Raw genomic sequence first — 17,089 nt, forward strand, 5'->3', positions numbered from 1 at the left:
CTCATGAGACTTCACTCGCCCTACAGATCCACTAACCTGTCTACGGCTGATCCGCGCGAATCAGCCGGTTAGTGGATCTATAGAGCGACTGAAGTCTCCTCAAAAGCAAATCCACAACAAAAGCCTTTCACTTCTGAAAAACATGCTTATAGGTTTTAGATTTGGTGTGTATGGTCGACCATTTAAAAAAATAGGCCTAATAATAATAATAGCAAAATAATATAGAGAAAATGTTGATAAAACTGTGTCCTGATTAGTAGCCCCCGACCCGGAGAGTCTCTCTCGAGTCTGCAATGTTTCCGGCAGATCTGCGAATCTGCAGTGCTTCCGGCTCTGATTCGAGAGACAATTCGCGCGGATCAACCGGTTACGAGTTGAGAGATTCTCGAGTCAGAGCAGATCCGCATGTCTCTCGAGTCCGCATTGTTTCCGGCTCCGAATGAGAATCTCAGGTCAGTTTGCGGCTCGCGCGGATCAGCAGGTCTCTCGAGTTTGCATTGTTTTCCCGGCTCTGAGTGATAATCTCGGGTCAGTTCTCGCGCAAATCAGCCGGTTACGAGTGGATCTGTAGAGCGAGCGAAGTCTCATTAATAATGTTGAAAGAGGTTTGTGTGTGTGGTGGCGCTGTTTATGGTTTTACATTGAATTGTAGTAGGACTCAACTGATCCGGATTAATGATACTAGAGACTCGCGACTCACGAGTTAATTTAAAGATCCGGGTGAAAGATCCGAGTGAGTCACGACTCAAACAGGTCTAGTGGCTTGCCACATGATCTAGTCAGGCACATGATCAAGTCGACCTTCGAAGAGGAATGGTAATCGAGAAAGTAGACAGCCTTGACTAACTCCTGTTGAGATGTGAAATGCCTCTGTCAGCTGGCCTTTATGTATGATTTTACATTGCTCACTGCACTTACAGTTATTCATTAATGTGTACATATTGTCCCTTACACTAACTCCTATACTCATGTTCGTAGGTTTTTAGTCAGGATAAATCCTGACTCCAACAAGTGCACTGCCAAGGAGCAGAGGAGCAAGACGACAGGGAGAGTGGTGAAGGGGAAGACTTCATACATGAACCCCCATGTAATCTCCTTCATCAGGGACTTCACAGTTATTTTGCTAACTGACTAGATACAGGTGAGGTTCTGATAATAGCTTTAATGATAATTATAATATAATTAATAATAATTAATATATGAAGGTATTATATGATTAATCCTAGTTTGACTATAATAATAATTATTAGGAATGCACTGATACCAGATATCGGGCCGATACTGAGCTCAATGTACTCGTAAAAAAAAAACGATTTGTGGTCCCTAAGAATCAATTTTGAATCGACAAAAAAAAAAAAACGATGAATCGAAAAATCAAATTTTTTGCCCAGCCCCATTAACATAAAGCTGTAAAACTTGAAAATAAGTGTTTTCTGCGCACAGACTAATTCGTGGAGGATCAACACCAGCTGCTTGCCACATTGCCTTTCGTTATTCATTTAAAAAAAATTAAATTGTGTTAAAAGAAAATGAATAACTCTCCCTCCATTTCTCTCAGCTGCCAAAGCGATTTGTTTTGTCCTGCTAAAGCCATTTGAGTGGTGTGATGTAGAGAACTGTTGCACTTGTGTCACAATGGTAAAAGATCGAAAGACCGAAGTTCATGTCGAGCATTCAGACATTTTTCCCCCTGAATTATCGCTGGGTGTGAATTGTGCTAAACATTGTGCCTTATGTACTCTGAAAATTGTTCCGCATCAGCTGAAATAAAAACACTTTCAATAAACAAACAAAACTATCCAGTGATAAAATGTTTCCTGTGTTGACAAAAATCTTGTGCCGTGTCATAAACTCCTAAGATAATAAAACGCGTGCTGTAGTCCACTACTGACATGTCTGATTCTCGAACTAATGACTCCTTTGAACCAATTACATTTAATGAATAGTAAAAAGAACTGATCTGTCAAACTCTGAACTCACGAGACATCTGTATCGGTGTATAACAAATTGGTAATACTTTACAGTATGGTTGCATTTATTAAACTCTAGTTAACTACATTAGTTAACATTAACTATTAATAAACTGCACTTCTACAGCATTTATTTATCTTTTTTAAATGTTAATTTCACCATTTACTAGTAGCCTACATTATTTAAATAAAAAGTTATATTTGTTAAAGGAATAGTCTTTCCTTTATCCATATTAAACTATGTTATTACCTTAACTAAGAAGAGTTGATACATACCTTTATCATCTTAGTGCGTGCAGGTAAGCGCTGTGGCGCGCGGCGACACTTTAATATTTTTTATCTTAGCCCCATTCATTCAATTGTACCAATCAGAGATAAAGTTAGAAGTGACCAAACACATCAAGGTTTTTCCTATTTAAGACGAGTAGTTATACGAGCAAGTATGGTGGTACAAAATAAAACGTAGCGCTTTTCTAAGCGGATTTAAAAGGGTAACTATATTGTATGGGAGTACTTGGATTCCCCTGAAAAATCCGCTCCCCTTCTCCCTCTCATAATGAGAGATAGACGGAGAGGGAGAGTGTTACTGGGCCGAGTCGAAGTACTCCCAAAAGTTCTATTCCGCCATACAATATAGTTCCTCTTTTGAATCTGCTTGGAGAAGCGCTACGTTTTGTTTTGTGCCACCATACTTGCTCGTTTGACTGCTCGTCTTGAATGGGAGGGGCGTTGATGTGTTTGGTCACTTCTAACTTTATCTCTGTTTGGTACCATTGAATGAATGGGGCTAAGCTAAATGCTATCAAAGTGTTGCTGCGCGCCACAGCGCTTACGTGCACGCACTAAGATGATAGAAGTATGTATCAACTCTTCTCAGTTAAGGTAATAACATAGTTTAATATGGAAAAAGGATAGACTATTCCTTTAAAGAACACTACCTTTTTGGAAATAGGCTTATTTTACAACTCCCCCAGAGTTAAAACAGTTGAGTTTTACTGTTTTCTAAACCATTTAGCCGATCTAATGTGTTTTCTTTTTTAATTTCAGGTCTCCAAGGGCATGCAAGAAGTCAGATCTTTGTCAAGTGGCAGGGGAAGTTTATTTTCCTTTCTGTTTTAGATGTTTATGCAAATGTTAAATATTTTATTATTTAATGTTCAATGTTTTATTTTATTTCAATATTGCCATAGTGTTATTTATTGCTCTTTAGAATGTGGTAATAATCAGTTTTTTGCACGGCTTGAAAGTAGTTAATTTTTTTGACCATATTGTATCAATTTGCATTATTGTTAGGTCATAGCAACCAGTCATGCAAAACTAGTGAATTGAACTAGTAACAGTTCGCTCTGTATGTTAAATGTTGTCCAATGTCCATTATCCCTTTGTTATGTTGTACCTGTTTGGTCATTCCTGTTCCCCAAATGATTTTTAATAAATAACTATTAACAATTTTCTTATAGTATGCAGTTGAGTGCAATGTTTTAGAATATGGGTGATTTATTTTTTTAAGGATGGCTAATATCTACTGTTTTATAGTAATGTATTGCATACAATACGTTAAAAACAGTGCTTTACTGTTTTTTAATGTATTGTATGCAATACAGTACTATAAACAGTTGAAATCACAGTATTTTTTATTCTACAGTAAAACCATCAATACTGTAAATAGAACTAAAATCACAGTATTTAATTGTTTTTGTTTTCACAGTGTATACACAAAATACTGTCAATGTAAGTACAGTAACCTTACTGTAAATTGTATTCACAGTAACTTACTGGCAACAATTAGCCAGTAAGTTACTGTGAATACTACTAAAATCACAGTATTTAAATGTTTTTGATTTCACAGTAAATACATAAAATACTGTAAATTCAACTAAAATCACAGTATTTAAATGTTTTTGATTTCACAGTAAATACATAAAATACTGTAAATTCAACTAAAATCACAGTATTTAAATGTTTTTGATTTCACAGTAAATACATAAAATACTGTAAATTCAACTAAAATCACAGTATTTAAATGTTTTTGATTTCACAGTAAATACATAAAATACTGTAAATTCAACTAAAATCACAGTATTTAAATGTTTTTGATTTCACAGTAAATACATAAAATACTGTAAATTCAACTAAAATCACAGTATTTAAATGTTTTTGATTTCACAGTAAATACATAAAATACTGTAAATTCAACTAAAATCACAGTATTTAAATGTTTTTGATTTCACAGTAAATACATAAAATACTGTAAATGGAAGTACAGTACCCTTACTGTGAAAAGTATTCACAGTAACTAACTGGCTAATTGTTGCCAGTAATTTACTGTAAATTTCACAGTAAATTTTTTACAGTGTATTAAACACAACCATTTATTATAAAAGTACAAAAGTTTTGTACAACATAAAGTAAACACAAGTAAAAATCTAGTTAAAGTACAAAGGCAGCGATTCAGTGTTAAGATTCTAAAGAAAATATATGTGTTCTAAGTTATGAAACTTAACTTTAACATCAGTTAAAACAATAAAAAATAACAGACTTCATATGAATAATAAAAAGAAATAAATTGATGAGACCAAAAAAAATGCCAGTTATGGCGCTTTTAAATTGAATGGTGCCCTACGGTTTGGTTTGGTTTGGGTCGGGTCAGCTCACCTCACTTTGGCGTAGTTAGCTTTTCCATCGAGTTTAGTATCACTTCATAGTAGGAGGGATTATAGGCGTGTCATTATATTTGCGCTGCATACTGTTGTGACATCATACAAGTGAGAGTTCGTTGTACATTCCCATTCATTTATTTATTTATCAGTCCGCCACAAAATTAAAATTGGCCACCACAAATAGATGTTTGCACATCGCATTTATCAAGGCAAGGCAAGGCAAGGCAAGGCAAAGTTTATTTGTATAGCACATTTCATACACAAAGGTCATTCAAAGTGCTTTACATAGAAATGAGAAAACAAAAATCAAAGATACATGAATTTGAAATATCAATTAAAAGAAAATAAATGTGATTTTAATAAAAACTGTTTAAATGTGTGAAAAAGAATAAAACAGGAATAAAAGTATAAAACAGTTAAAAATAAGAATAAAAACAAGAGAAATAGAAAATAATTAAAATAGTGCATATAAAATATAGTGCAATCAGTTCGGACGCAGCATAGTGCTCATTCAGTAAATGCATAGCTAAACAGATGTGTTTTGAGTCTGGATTTGAATGTGGCTACTGTTGGAGCACATCTGATCTCTTCTGGAAGCTGGTTCCAGCTGCGACTGGCATAATAGCTAAAAGCTGACTCTCCTTGCTTTGAGTGAACCCTTGGTATTTCTAGCTGATGTGATCCTAATGATCTGAGTGATCTGATAGGTTTGTATTCAATGAGCATATCAGCAATGTATTGAGGTCCTAGTCCAATGAGTGATTTATATACCATTAATAATACTTTAAAATCAATCCTAAATGTAACTGGTAGCCAGTGTAGCGACCTGAGGACTGGTGTGATATGCTCATATTTTCTGGTTCTGCTCAGAATCCTGGCAGCAGCGTTCTGAATGAGCTGGAGCTGTCTAATGGTCTTTTTGGGAAGGCCAGTGAGGAGGCCATTACAATAATCCACCCTGCTGGTGATGAAAGCATGCACAAGTTTCTCTAAGTCTTGTCTGGAAACAAAGCATCTAATTCTTGCGATATTTTTGAGATGATAGTATGCTGATTTAGTTATTGCTTTGACATGACTGCTGAATCTAAGGTCAGACTCCAGAATCACACCAAGATTCCTGACTTGATTTTTAGTTGTTTGACCCCTAGCGTCAAGGTATGCATTCACCTTGAGAACTTCATCTTTGTTTCCAAACGCAATTACTTCAGTTTTCTCTTTGTTTAACTGAAGAAAGTTTTGGCACATCCAACTGTTAACTTCATCAATGCATTTGCACAGGGAGTCAATGGGGCTATAGTCGTTAGGGGATAGAGCTAAGTAGATCTGGGTGTCGTCTGCATAACTGTGATAGGCAATTTTGTTCTCTCTCATTATTTGGCTTAGTGGGAGCATATACAGGTTGAACAGGAGTGGCGCAAGAATTGAGCCTTGCGGGACTCCGCATGTCATGGATGTCCACTCAGATTTATGGCCACCTATACTTACATAATAACCTCTCCCTTCTAAGTATGACTTGAACCATTTCAGGACCACCCCAGAAAGTCCGACCCAGTTTTCCAGCCTGTCAAGAAGTATGTTGTGATCGACAGTGTCAAAAGCAGCACTGAGGTCGAGTAGCACCAGCACTGATAGTTTGCCTGTGTCTGTGTTGAGGCGAATATCATTTATTATCTTTATGAGCGCTGTCTCTGTACTGTGGTGTGGTCTGAAACCAGATTGAAAAATGTCAAAGTAACCATTAGAAATTAAGAATTTGTTCAGCTGATTGAAAACAACTTTTTCAATGATCTTGCCTATGAAAGGAAGATTTGAGATTGGTCTGTAGTTGCTCAATACAGTGTTATCTAGGTTGCTCTTTTTCAGGAGGGGCTTAACAACTGCAGTTTTAAGGGACTTTGGAAAAGTCCCAGAGTGAAGTGATGAATTTACCACTTTTAGGAGATCTGCTTCTAAACAGTTAAAGACACTTTTGAAAAAAGATGTTGGGAGTGTGTCAAGGGCACAGGTTGATGTTTTAAGATGCTGTACTGTTTCTTCCAAAATTTTACCATCAACTGCTTCGAAATCAGACATCGTAACTACTTTCTGATGTTGTGGTCTGATTTGTCTGACCCCGGCGCAGCTCAAGGATGTGCTGATCACCTTTCTGATATTATTGATTTTCTCAGAGAAGAAGTTAGCAAACTCACTACATTTGCTGTCTGAGAGCATTTCACTTGGAATGTGACTTGGGGGGGTTGTTAGTCTCTCTATAGTAGCAAAAAGAGTGCGTGTGTTATTTATGTTTTTGTTTATAATATTTGAAAAGAAAGTCTGTCTAGCTTTGCCTAGTTCCACACTGAAAGCACGAAGGCTGTCTTTATAGATATTATAATGGACTACAAGTTTTGTCTTCCGCCACATGCGCTCAGCTTTTCTGCATTGTCTCTTCATATTCTGCACCTCTGTTGAGTTTCTCCAAGGTGATTTTTGCCTGCCATTCTTCTTCCTGACTTTTACAGGAGCAATATCATCGATTACACTCTTAACTTTCGAATTAAAGGAATCAAGGAGAAAATCAACAGAGTCTGCAGATATGCTTGGTGTTAAAGATATAGCCTTCATAAATAGCACACTGGTGTTCTCATTTAAGGATCTCTTTTTGACAGACACAGATCTAGTTTCAATAGTAGGAGAGATTAATATATCAAAGAAAATACAGAAATGATCAGACAGTGCTACATCCTTAATAACAACTGATGAAATGTTTACACCCTTACTGATAATTAAATCTAGAGTGTGTCCACGATTGTGTGTGGGTCCATGTACATGTTGAGTCAGATCAAAAGTATTTAAAACAGCTGTGACATCTTTTGTCATAATGCTTTCTGGCTTATCTATGTGAATGTTAAAATCTCCAGCAATAGCAAAACAGTCAAACTCTGAGGAAATCATTGATAACAGTTCTGTAAAGTCCTCAACAAATGCTGGAGAGTATTTTGGGGGCCTGTAAATAATGATCAGTAGAATGCGTGGGGTACCTTTCAACACAATACCTAGATGTTCAAAAGACGGGTAATTCCCAAATGACACTTGCTTACATTGATAGACATCTTTAAAAAGAGCAGCAAGACCTCCACCCCTCCTAGCAGCTCTGCAAAAACTCAAATAGGTAAAGTTAGGAGGGGCTGTTTCATTAAGGACTGTTGCACTGTAGCTTTCTTCTAGCCATGTTTCATTTAGAAACATAAAATCCAGGTTGTTTGTGGCTATTAAGTCGCTGACTAGAAGTGATTTGTTTTTAAGTGAACAGATATTTAAAAGTGCTAACTTAATAGTACAATTTTTTTCCCTAACAGAGATCTTAGTTTGACAAGTCACAGGCAGCAGATTAGATTGATTTGCCACACGATTTGATCTAGCCTTACACTTTCTATCATGTACTAAAACAGAAATAGAGAAAGATATAGGCACACTGAGTTCCTGCTTTTGTAAACATTTGATAAAAGTATTAGTATTCTCATAGCAGGAACCCGACACACATCACTGAGAGCCATTATCAGTTGTTTTTGGTTCACCTACAGCAGATGGAGGAGGGTGTGTGCCTTGGCGTTGTGTCAGAGACCGAAGAGCTCTCACAGGACGAGGAGGGGGAACTGGGCCCACTGGCTTTGGTGGTTTTGGGGCTTGCTGTTTTCTGGTTGAAATCTGTGGGCTTGCAGCAATAGAGTGGGATAGTTTAGTTCCAGCATAAACCAGTTCCTCCATTTTTCCGGAGAAGGTCAAAAGCGGGGATGCTGGAGAGAGGAATGACATATCTAGTGAGGAGTCCTGTTGTTCTGATGTGAGCGGAGGCTGTGATATGTTGTCCTGGTTTCCCTGGCTGTTTTCCAGAAAGTCGTCCTTGGGTGCTGAATCTTGGAGCAGTTATAATCTTACACATTCTGACTGTAGTAAGCTCTGTGGGCCTGACTCAGCTGAGATTGTGTCCATGAGCAGTGGTTGTTTTGGCTGATTGGTGTTATCTCTTTCCTTTTGTGATATGTCAACATCATGTCCATTCAGGTGCTGGAAAGAAGTCCTGTGGTCATTCATACTCTGTCCAGGTGTGTGTGTGCCATTCAGGTTGAGTGGATTGTCACACACTGCTGAAGGATGATGAAGGGATAAATAGATATTGTCCTTTAGCACTCTTGCACCCATCCTGTTTGTGTGGATGCCATCCTGTTTAAATAGTTGTCTCTGACTCCAGAAAAGTTTGAAGTTGTTGATAAAGTTCAATCCTTTTATGTTGCAGGTTTTTTGCAGCCATGTATTAAGTCCAAGCAAACGTGAAAACCTATTTGTTCCTCTTGCTGGAAGTGGTCCACTGATGAACGGCTGAGCTTTTACTGTTCTGAGTGTTTCAAAAAGTTTGTTGAAATCCCTCTTAAGGAGTTCAGATTGCTCTTTGTGAATATCATTCTTCCCTACATGAATGACAACTCGATTTACAGTCTTATGTTTCATCAGAATGTTCTTAAGTTCCCTGTTTACATCAGAAACGGTTGCTTGTGGAAGGCAGCACGTAGTTGAGTCTCTGTTGCTATAGTTTCTGATTATTGAGTCACCTAATATCAGAGTTCTGGGCTCGGATGCGCTCTGCGCTGAGTGCCGCTGTCTGCTCGATCTTGAGCGGCAGGTAGCATCAGTGTTAGCTGCTGGCTGATTTGATCGGTGTTTAGTCACATTTATCACATTTGGGGATTCCTCACTCATATTCATTAATACTTCAAATCTGTTCTCAAGATGTATAGGTGGTGGTAGAAAGTCAGTGTTTGCAATCCTTGTCCTAGCTGTATCTGGCGTAGAGGAAGCTATTGCGGCAAAATGTGATGCTCGTGACAGTCTGATTTCTTGAGTGATTTTGGGTCTTGCTCCCTGTTTGTACCATTGATTAGTGTGTTGATCATTAGATTTATGGGACTCACCGGCTGTTTGCTGAGGGCGTCCATGATGACGAAGCTCTGTTGTGTGTTCCGTCTGGTTTGGTAGTCCTGTAAGTAACTTTGTTTCAAGAACAGCAATCCTTTGTAAAAGTCTGTGGCAGTTTGTGCAGCAAGTAGATTGTTGATGAGGCATTCCTTTTTCTTATCCTTTTCAATGAAGGCAGCTGTGTTTTTCCTTCTGGAATGTAAGCTGATGGCGGTGGGAGGCTAGACGGATGAAAAATTCCACTTTTTTGTAATCCTCCAGTCCCGAAAGTTTGTAAATTGACGTTGATGCCAAGCTTTGTTGTTTGAGCACTATGCTGATTTGCTGAAGTTAAAATTATAAGATAAAATATAAAAGCGATAGAGCAAAGCGCAGAGCGCAGAGCAGTAAGCAAAAGCGTCCGAACAGTAGCAGAGCAGTAGCAGATCACTAACGTTACCTCTATCTCACATGATAGTTTCTGTTCAAACACCTGCTCCGCTGGGCCTCATTTAAGTTGCATTTAAGCTGATGTGCTCGTCGCGAATGTTCCGCCACAAACTGCAAGTTTGGAAAAAACTGTTATGGTGTCCCTGATTCTCAACCTGTGGATGTTTTTCGTGAGTTTGGGAAATTACAGCAGAGCACAGATGACAACATTTTTGCTCGAGACAGTGAAGCTAGCCTAGCACAGGTAAAGCTAATCTACATTATAGCGATGACGCTGTAGTGAGGAGTCTCTCAGACCAATCAGTGACCTACAGTGTTTTCGCATCACGTTTGGTATCAGCTCGGGTCGCTTGGAACCCCAACCGAGGTGGTACGAAAAAAAGTATTGGATACTACGTACTGCACCCAATGGAAAAGCTCCCAAAAGTAAGCTGACCCGACCCAAACTAAACCAACCCGTGGAGTACTATGCAATGGAAAAGCGCCATTAGATATATCCAAAGAGAATATTTCATGTTTGACCATCAGATACTTTTAGGCTGCACTTGGCGATGTACATTGCGCTGACTGGCCGCTGAACTCAACTGGAACTCACATTTTCAAAATTGTCAGAGAAAACTGACCACAGATGTAAAGTTTATTAATCTATTCTCATCAACTAAACGGTTGCATTTTATGACACAGAAAGAGTAATATTTTGTAAATTGTGCTGCCTTTAAACTCTGTTGTCGTTGACGCAAAATGTATTCTGGGAAACTTGGCTGTCGTAAAAACAATACACCTCCTGATGCGTCCTCAATAAAATGAGCGGATCTTCTTCTTCCGTCATTTTTTAACGTCACTCCAGCATCTACGGCTATATTCATGGTGAGAACCAGTTAATCCATACACAAGTTTTATTCAGACAAGTTGATCCATACACAGGTTGGGGGAGGGACATTTTGGTATCTCCAGTTTGCCTAATTTGCATGTTATGGCCTGTGGAAGGAAACCGGAGTACCCGGAGTAAACCCACGCTAACACTGAGAACATGCAGAAACTTCACACAGAATGGCCACCTGCCCTAGCCGGGGCTCGAACCGGAGACCTTCTTGCTGTGAGGCACTGTGTCGCCCAAAAATGAGTGGATCAAGAACACATCCTGAGATGTTATGTGAACTTGACTTGATGTGAACTTGGAATTGGAACAGTACTTGGGCCGCGACTGATGACATTTCACAACAACACAAGTAAAGACAAGAACACATATTGAGAAACGGCCTGAATCTTTTTTTGCTGTACGCCATTTTGGGCTTTTGTGTGCATGTAGACTTTTATTAAGGATCCTCCAGACAGTTTTATAAACAAGACCTCAGCTGATTTCTAAACTTTGTTGCCATATCCACACTGTTGACACATGAATGGTTTCTATTGAGTGTGGATTCTCATGTGTCTGTTAAGGGTAGCTTTTGTTTTGAAACTCTTTTTACACTCATGGCATGTGAACGGTTTCTCTTCAGTGTGAGTTCTCAAATGTACAGTAAGGTTTGGTTTTGTCCTGAAACTCTTTCCACACCGATCACACACGTATGGTTTCTCTCCAGTGTGAATTCTTAGGTGTTCATCAAGGTAACATTTTTTTACAAAACTCTTTCCACAGAAATGACAAACACATGATTTCTCTCCAGTGTGAATTCTTAGGTGTACATTAAGGTCAGCTCTTATTCTAAAACTCTTTCCACACTGTTGACATGGGAACGGTTTTTCTGCGGTGTGAATTGTCATGTGTCTCTTAAGATTGAAGTCACTTGTGAAACCCTTTCCACACTGAAGACATATGTAAGGTTTCTCTCCAGTGTGACTTCTCACGTGTGTTAAAAGGTTACATTTATTTTTGAAACTCTTCTTACACTCACGGCATGTGAACGGTTTCTCTTTAGTGTGAGTGATCAAATGTACATTATGGTTTGTTTTTGTCCTGAAACTCTTGCCACAATGTTGACACACGTATGGTTTCTCTCCAGTGTGACTACTTAGGTGTACATTAAGGTAACATTTTTTTATAAAACTCTTTCCACACAGATGACACGTGAACGGTTTCTCTCCAGTGTGAACTCTAATGTGTATCTTAAGTTTACTTGTATTTGGGAAACTCTTGTCACAATGTTGGCACGCGTGTGGCTTTTCCCCACTGTGAGTTTTCCTGTGCCGGCTAAGGTTCGATTGAGAGGTGAAACTCTTACCACATTGTTGACATGTGTAAGGTTTCTCTCCAGTGTGAGTCCTCATGTGCATCTTAAGTTCAGATGCGGTTGTAAAACTCTTTCCACAGTGATGGCATGGGTGTCTTTTCTTTTCGATGTGAATTCTCATGTGTGCTTTAAGGTGAGCTTTTGTTCTGAAACTCTTTCCACACTGTTGACATGTGAAAGGTTTCTCCTCACTGTGAGTCCTCTTGTGCTGGCTAAGGTTCGATTGAAAGGTGAAACAATTTCCACATTGTTGACAAGTGTAAGGTTTCTCTCCAGTGTGAATCCTCATGTGTGCTTTAAGGTTAACTTTTCTTCTGAAACTCTTTCCACACTGTTGACATGTGAAAGGTTTCTCCTCACTGTGAGTCCTCTTGTGATCTTCAGGGCGTTCATCTTCACTGAAACTATTTTCACACTTTATGTCTTCTGTCTTCAGAGTTTCTTTCTGTGAAACATTATGGTTTATTTTTACAATCTGGTGTTTCTCGTCCGCTTCGGCTTGGCTCTCCTCTTTCACTTCCATCATATCTAAAATAAAGACAGTAAATAGTTCATATTAATAAACTTGCATGTTTGCATGTTATTTTTAATGTGAAGTACATTATGTCATTCTTGTAGTTTTGTGTTCAAAACCCTATAACACTTGTGGTGTTTCCAATATCCGGGCATGGGTAAAAAAGGTGAAAAGCATATTACCACCCTAGGGGGGTACGTCGGCTGCTCCCTCGTAATTTAGAAAATTCCATATTTAAAGCATCAATCTGATGAATTTTGAGATGCATTTTTTTGCCAACCTTTTTACTAGCACTTTTTTGCCATTAATGCCATATTAAAGTCTCCTGAGGCATATATACATTTAAGGTTGCTGACTGTTACTATAAAATACAGGACAAAGGTGGGCTACTGCAGGTATGGTTTTATGTGAATATACAGTGTATTGTTTTAAGCCATTTGTCAAAATGATATATAAATTAGAAGATTAGCTCTTTTATACCTACAACATACAGTAGGTTTAGTAATACCTTGTTAATTCACAGCTTTTTTTTAACATTCCTTTAATTGAACCATCACCTTACTATATGTCTAAAACAAAACACTTAAAAAAATGTTATTCCCTTCATATTAATCTACGTGTGACAAACTATCTGTAAGCTGTAGTTTGCAGTCAACATCATATACTCGTGTACTACATTTGAAAAGTAACTAAACTACTTGAACTACAAACGGGATGGGTTTTATGGTCAGATGAAACAAAAAAATAGCTTTTTAGCAGGAAACACTCAACATTAGTTTGGTGCACACAGGAGTAAAATGTACCCCATGTGTACAATAAAATATACTGCTGTATCTTTAATGTTGTGGGCCTATTCTTCTGCTGGACGTCCTAGACATCTTGATCAGATACATGGCATCGTGGATTCTATGAAATACCAACAGATAAAAAAATCAAAACCTGACTGTCCCTGTTAGAAATCATATAATGGGCCATGGTTTTACCTTCTTTCAGGGCAATGATCCAAAACAAACATCAAAACTAACACAAAAATGAGGCACTGAGCACAAAACGAAGCTTATGCCATGACAATCCCAGTCCCCTAACCTGAACCCTAAAGAAAACTAGTGGGATGAACTGAAGAGAAGAAGCACCAACATGAAGCTGTAATCTCAAGGATCTGGAGAGATTCTGAATGAAGGAATGATCTCTGATCAGGTTTTCTCCAAACTCATCAGGCATTATAGGTGAAGACTTACCCCCCAGTCACATTAGCTACAAGCGACAGAGACAGAGCGACAGGCTAACATTCATTTTCAATGGAAGTGGCCGTTTGCCAGCGACAAGCGACGAGCTTGCAACTGCGCGAGCAAGGCGGGGCCAAAATAGACAAGCAGGCTATTTTATGCAAATACTGAGCGATGCGACAAAGCGACTGCCAATCGGAGTGAAAGAGCAACGTGACGTAGGTCTGTGGTCGAGTCTGAGAAAATAATTCAAGATGGCGGAAAATGCGCATTTATGTATATATCTGATAAGTTTGGCATTTTATCTCAAATATTTTGTTACTTTTATCGAGAAATAAATACTTTTAAATCCAAAAACATCTTTCTTGTAACTTAACAATACCTCTAAAGTGACTTTTGATACCGCTTTTAGAAACTAGCCAAGGAACGCCCATCAAGCGGGTGCGTGTCGCTCGGTGTCGTTCACTTTTGTAGCTAATGTGACTGTAGGGTAAGAGCTGTTCTCTTGGCAAAAGGAGGTTGCAAAAAGAATTTAATAAAAAGGGTATGATTAATTGTGAGCAGTGTGTATTAGAGATATTTCTCTCATAATGAGACTTTCACACATTTTAAAATTATTATTCTCCAATGAAAGATTGGATTTTTGTAGATTTTTTAAATAAAAGATAAAAAGTTTTAACCATGCAGATTTATTTTCAGCCTTCTTTGGTCATATTTACAAAGGGTGTGAATAATTTTGAGCTCGACTGAATATTATGTCATCTATGAATCATCTATGTCTGGCTCTCTATCAATGTCTTCCTAGGACTTTTTCCACCTAGCAGAGTTTTTCCTCAAGCCCTAGGGAGTCAGCTGACATTGGTTTAATTGGTCTCTCTTCTATACATTACATTATTGCTAGTATGGTTTAATCTTAGCCACTGTACCATGTTGTTTATGTTGTCCACAGATTTTTCTGTGTTTTCTTTTTTGGTTTACAGTCAAATAAACACGTCTCAAAATAGCTGTCTTTGTTATTTCATTTGTTTACTATGATACTCACAATGTTTACTGCAGTGAAACCATGTTTAGGTAATAGTTATCAATACACACAAAAAACATGGTTACTACACTTTTACCATAAAAAAACATGGTTTATTTTCTTAAAGGCGGAGTGCACAATGTTTGAAAGCAAGTGTTGACATTTGAAATCACCCAAACAAACACGCTCCTACCCCAATAGAATCTGGACCTTCTTTTGATAGACCCCCTCCCCCACACACACGCAGCCCCGGAAAGGATGTTGGCTAGTAGACACGCCCCTTACTGCTGATTGGCTATAAGTGTTTTTTGTTAGTCGACCCGACTCCCTTTTCCAAAGCTTTTTTCAAACATTGTGCACTCCGCCTTTAAGGGTTATAGTAGGCCTACCTGTTGAAGTCTCTGTCAAGAAATCAGTAATTATGAGAATCATTCATGCTTTTTGATAGAGTTTGCACATTGTTCCCTTTCATTGACTATGGACCTCGTAAAGTAGCCTTGACCACCCCATTAAATTCCAGCTATGCAACTGTTTTCATATAGTCGTAACCTTACACTGTATTCAAAAACATTTTTTACATAATATTTTTTATTATGCCCTCATTGGGGGGCTGAACCACCCTAAAATGAAAATCTTAGAATCACTCCTGTTGATCACACAAGTCTACTTTAATGTTTAACTAGGAACTTTGCTTTAAATTGCTTTTATTCTGTACACTAATGCACAGAGTCATTATCAAATCTGAGTCGTTAAACCAAAATGAAAAAACTTTGTGTGAACTCATGTAAATGATGCATGCATCTAATGCATTTACTGAACGTATGCACATGAATGACAATAGCCTATTTTATGTGCCTTGTTAATGAGTGCTTTGCATTTAAAACAGACAGTGCTTGTTTGGACATCTTTTGGGGCACACAATGTGCATCTCTTCCTTTTCTCTCTTCTGTCTGAGACCTGGTTATAAACTATTTTCTGTAGGCAAGTAATTTTTGACTGGGAACACCACAAGTGTAACAAGGTGGGGAAATACATTTAAAGATTGAGATTGTTATAGTTAATGTAGTAATTTAAGTCTGGTGAAATAACATTAAAGGGACATTGTGTAGGAATTTCTCCCATCTAACGAGGAAATTGAATATTGCATTAAAACAAATAGTGCTCTCTAGTGCCTCTACAAAATGTCCCTTTAACTACAATTTTTGGGTAAAAGAAAATTGTCTCTATAATGACGTGAACACAACATGAGGTTTAACTGTAGTAGAGCATTACATGGAGATCACAGTCATTTAATCCACTGAAGGTTGCTTCGGATAAAACTCTTTACCTGATGTTTCAATCTAATTCTACTGAATCTATTATAGATGCAGAAACTTATCATCTCATGGATTTTAGTTTATTTTCCCCTCATGTTTCTCAATGTTTTTATGATTATTCTTCAACCATCAATAATAAAAATTGAAAGATAGACACCAACCTATTTGTTCCTCAGTATCTTCATCCTTTATTCCGCATGGTTGTGGATCTGTCATCTTCTCAAGCTCCTCTTTCACCAGCATCAACATTGTCATGAAGATTTCAGTTGTCACACATGGAGTGATTTCTCTGTGTCATGAAATCAGAAAAAATCCAAAGTGCTCAAAAATAGCTGAAAAAATTTTTGTTTGGGAAAAATTAGTTAGGTGCTCTTTGGTGTAGGGTATACTAAACCCAAGGGTTACTGCCATGTTTTTAATGTTATAGCCATATTTAAATAAAGGCTTTTTACCTTTCGATATATGAAGAGTGCCTTGGATTCCCCTTTTTTCACGTTTAGTGATTTCTCTGTGTGTTTGACTCCAGCATTAAAACATTATTGTCAGTAAAACATTCACCATCTATTTCAAACTTTTTAAATGTTTCACTTCAGAATGTTTTCTCAAGCATTAATTACAGAAACTGAATCTATGTTTGGTGTTGACTCCAGCATTAAAACATTTATTGTCAGTAAAACATTCACCATCTATTTCAAACTTTTTAAATGTTTCACTTCAGAATGTTTTCTCAAGCATTAATTACAGAATCTGAATCTATGTTTGGTGTAGA

The 17,089-nt window shown here is 37.8% G+C and overlaps 2 protein-coding genes across 2 annotated transcripts in view; both read right to left on the minus strand.

The window, feature by feature from the left end:
* The window catches only part of LOC129422851 (uncharacterized), a 469,570-nt gene that overhangs the window by 436,457 nt on the left and 16,024 nt on the right, over positions 1-17,089 (minus strand). The window lies entirely within an intron of this gene.
* On the minus strand, positions 10,015-16,609 carry LOC141350774 (uncharacterized). Its single transcript, XM_073856552.1, has 2 exons — positions 16,482-16,609; positions 10,015-12,771 (listed from the first exon to the last, which is right to left on the minus strand). The coding sequence occupies exons 1-2, from the start codon at positions 16,573-16,575 to the stop codon at positions 11,420-11,422; spliced, it is 1,446 nt and encodes a 481-aa protein (XP_073712653.1). The 5' UTR covers positions 16,576-16,609; the 3' UTR covers positions 10,015-11,419.

Source organism: Misgurnus anguillicaudatus, chromosome 19 (genome assembly GCF_027580225.2).
Source record: "Misgurnus anguillicaudatus chromosome 19, ASM2758022v2, whole genome shotgun sequence".
NCBI lineage: Eukaryota > Metazoa > Chordata > Actinopteri > Cypriniformes > Cobitidae > Misgurnus > Misgurnus anguillicaudatus.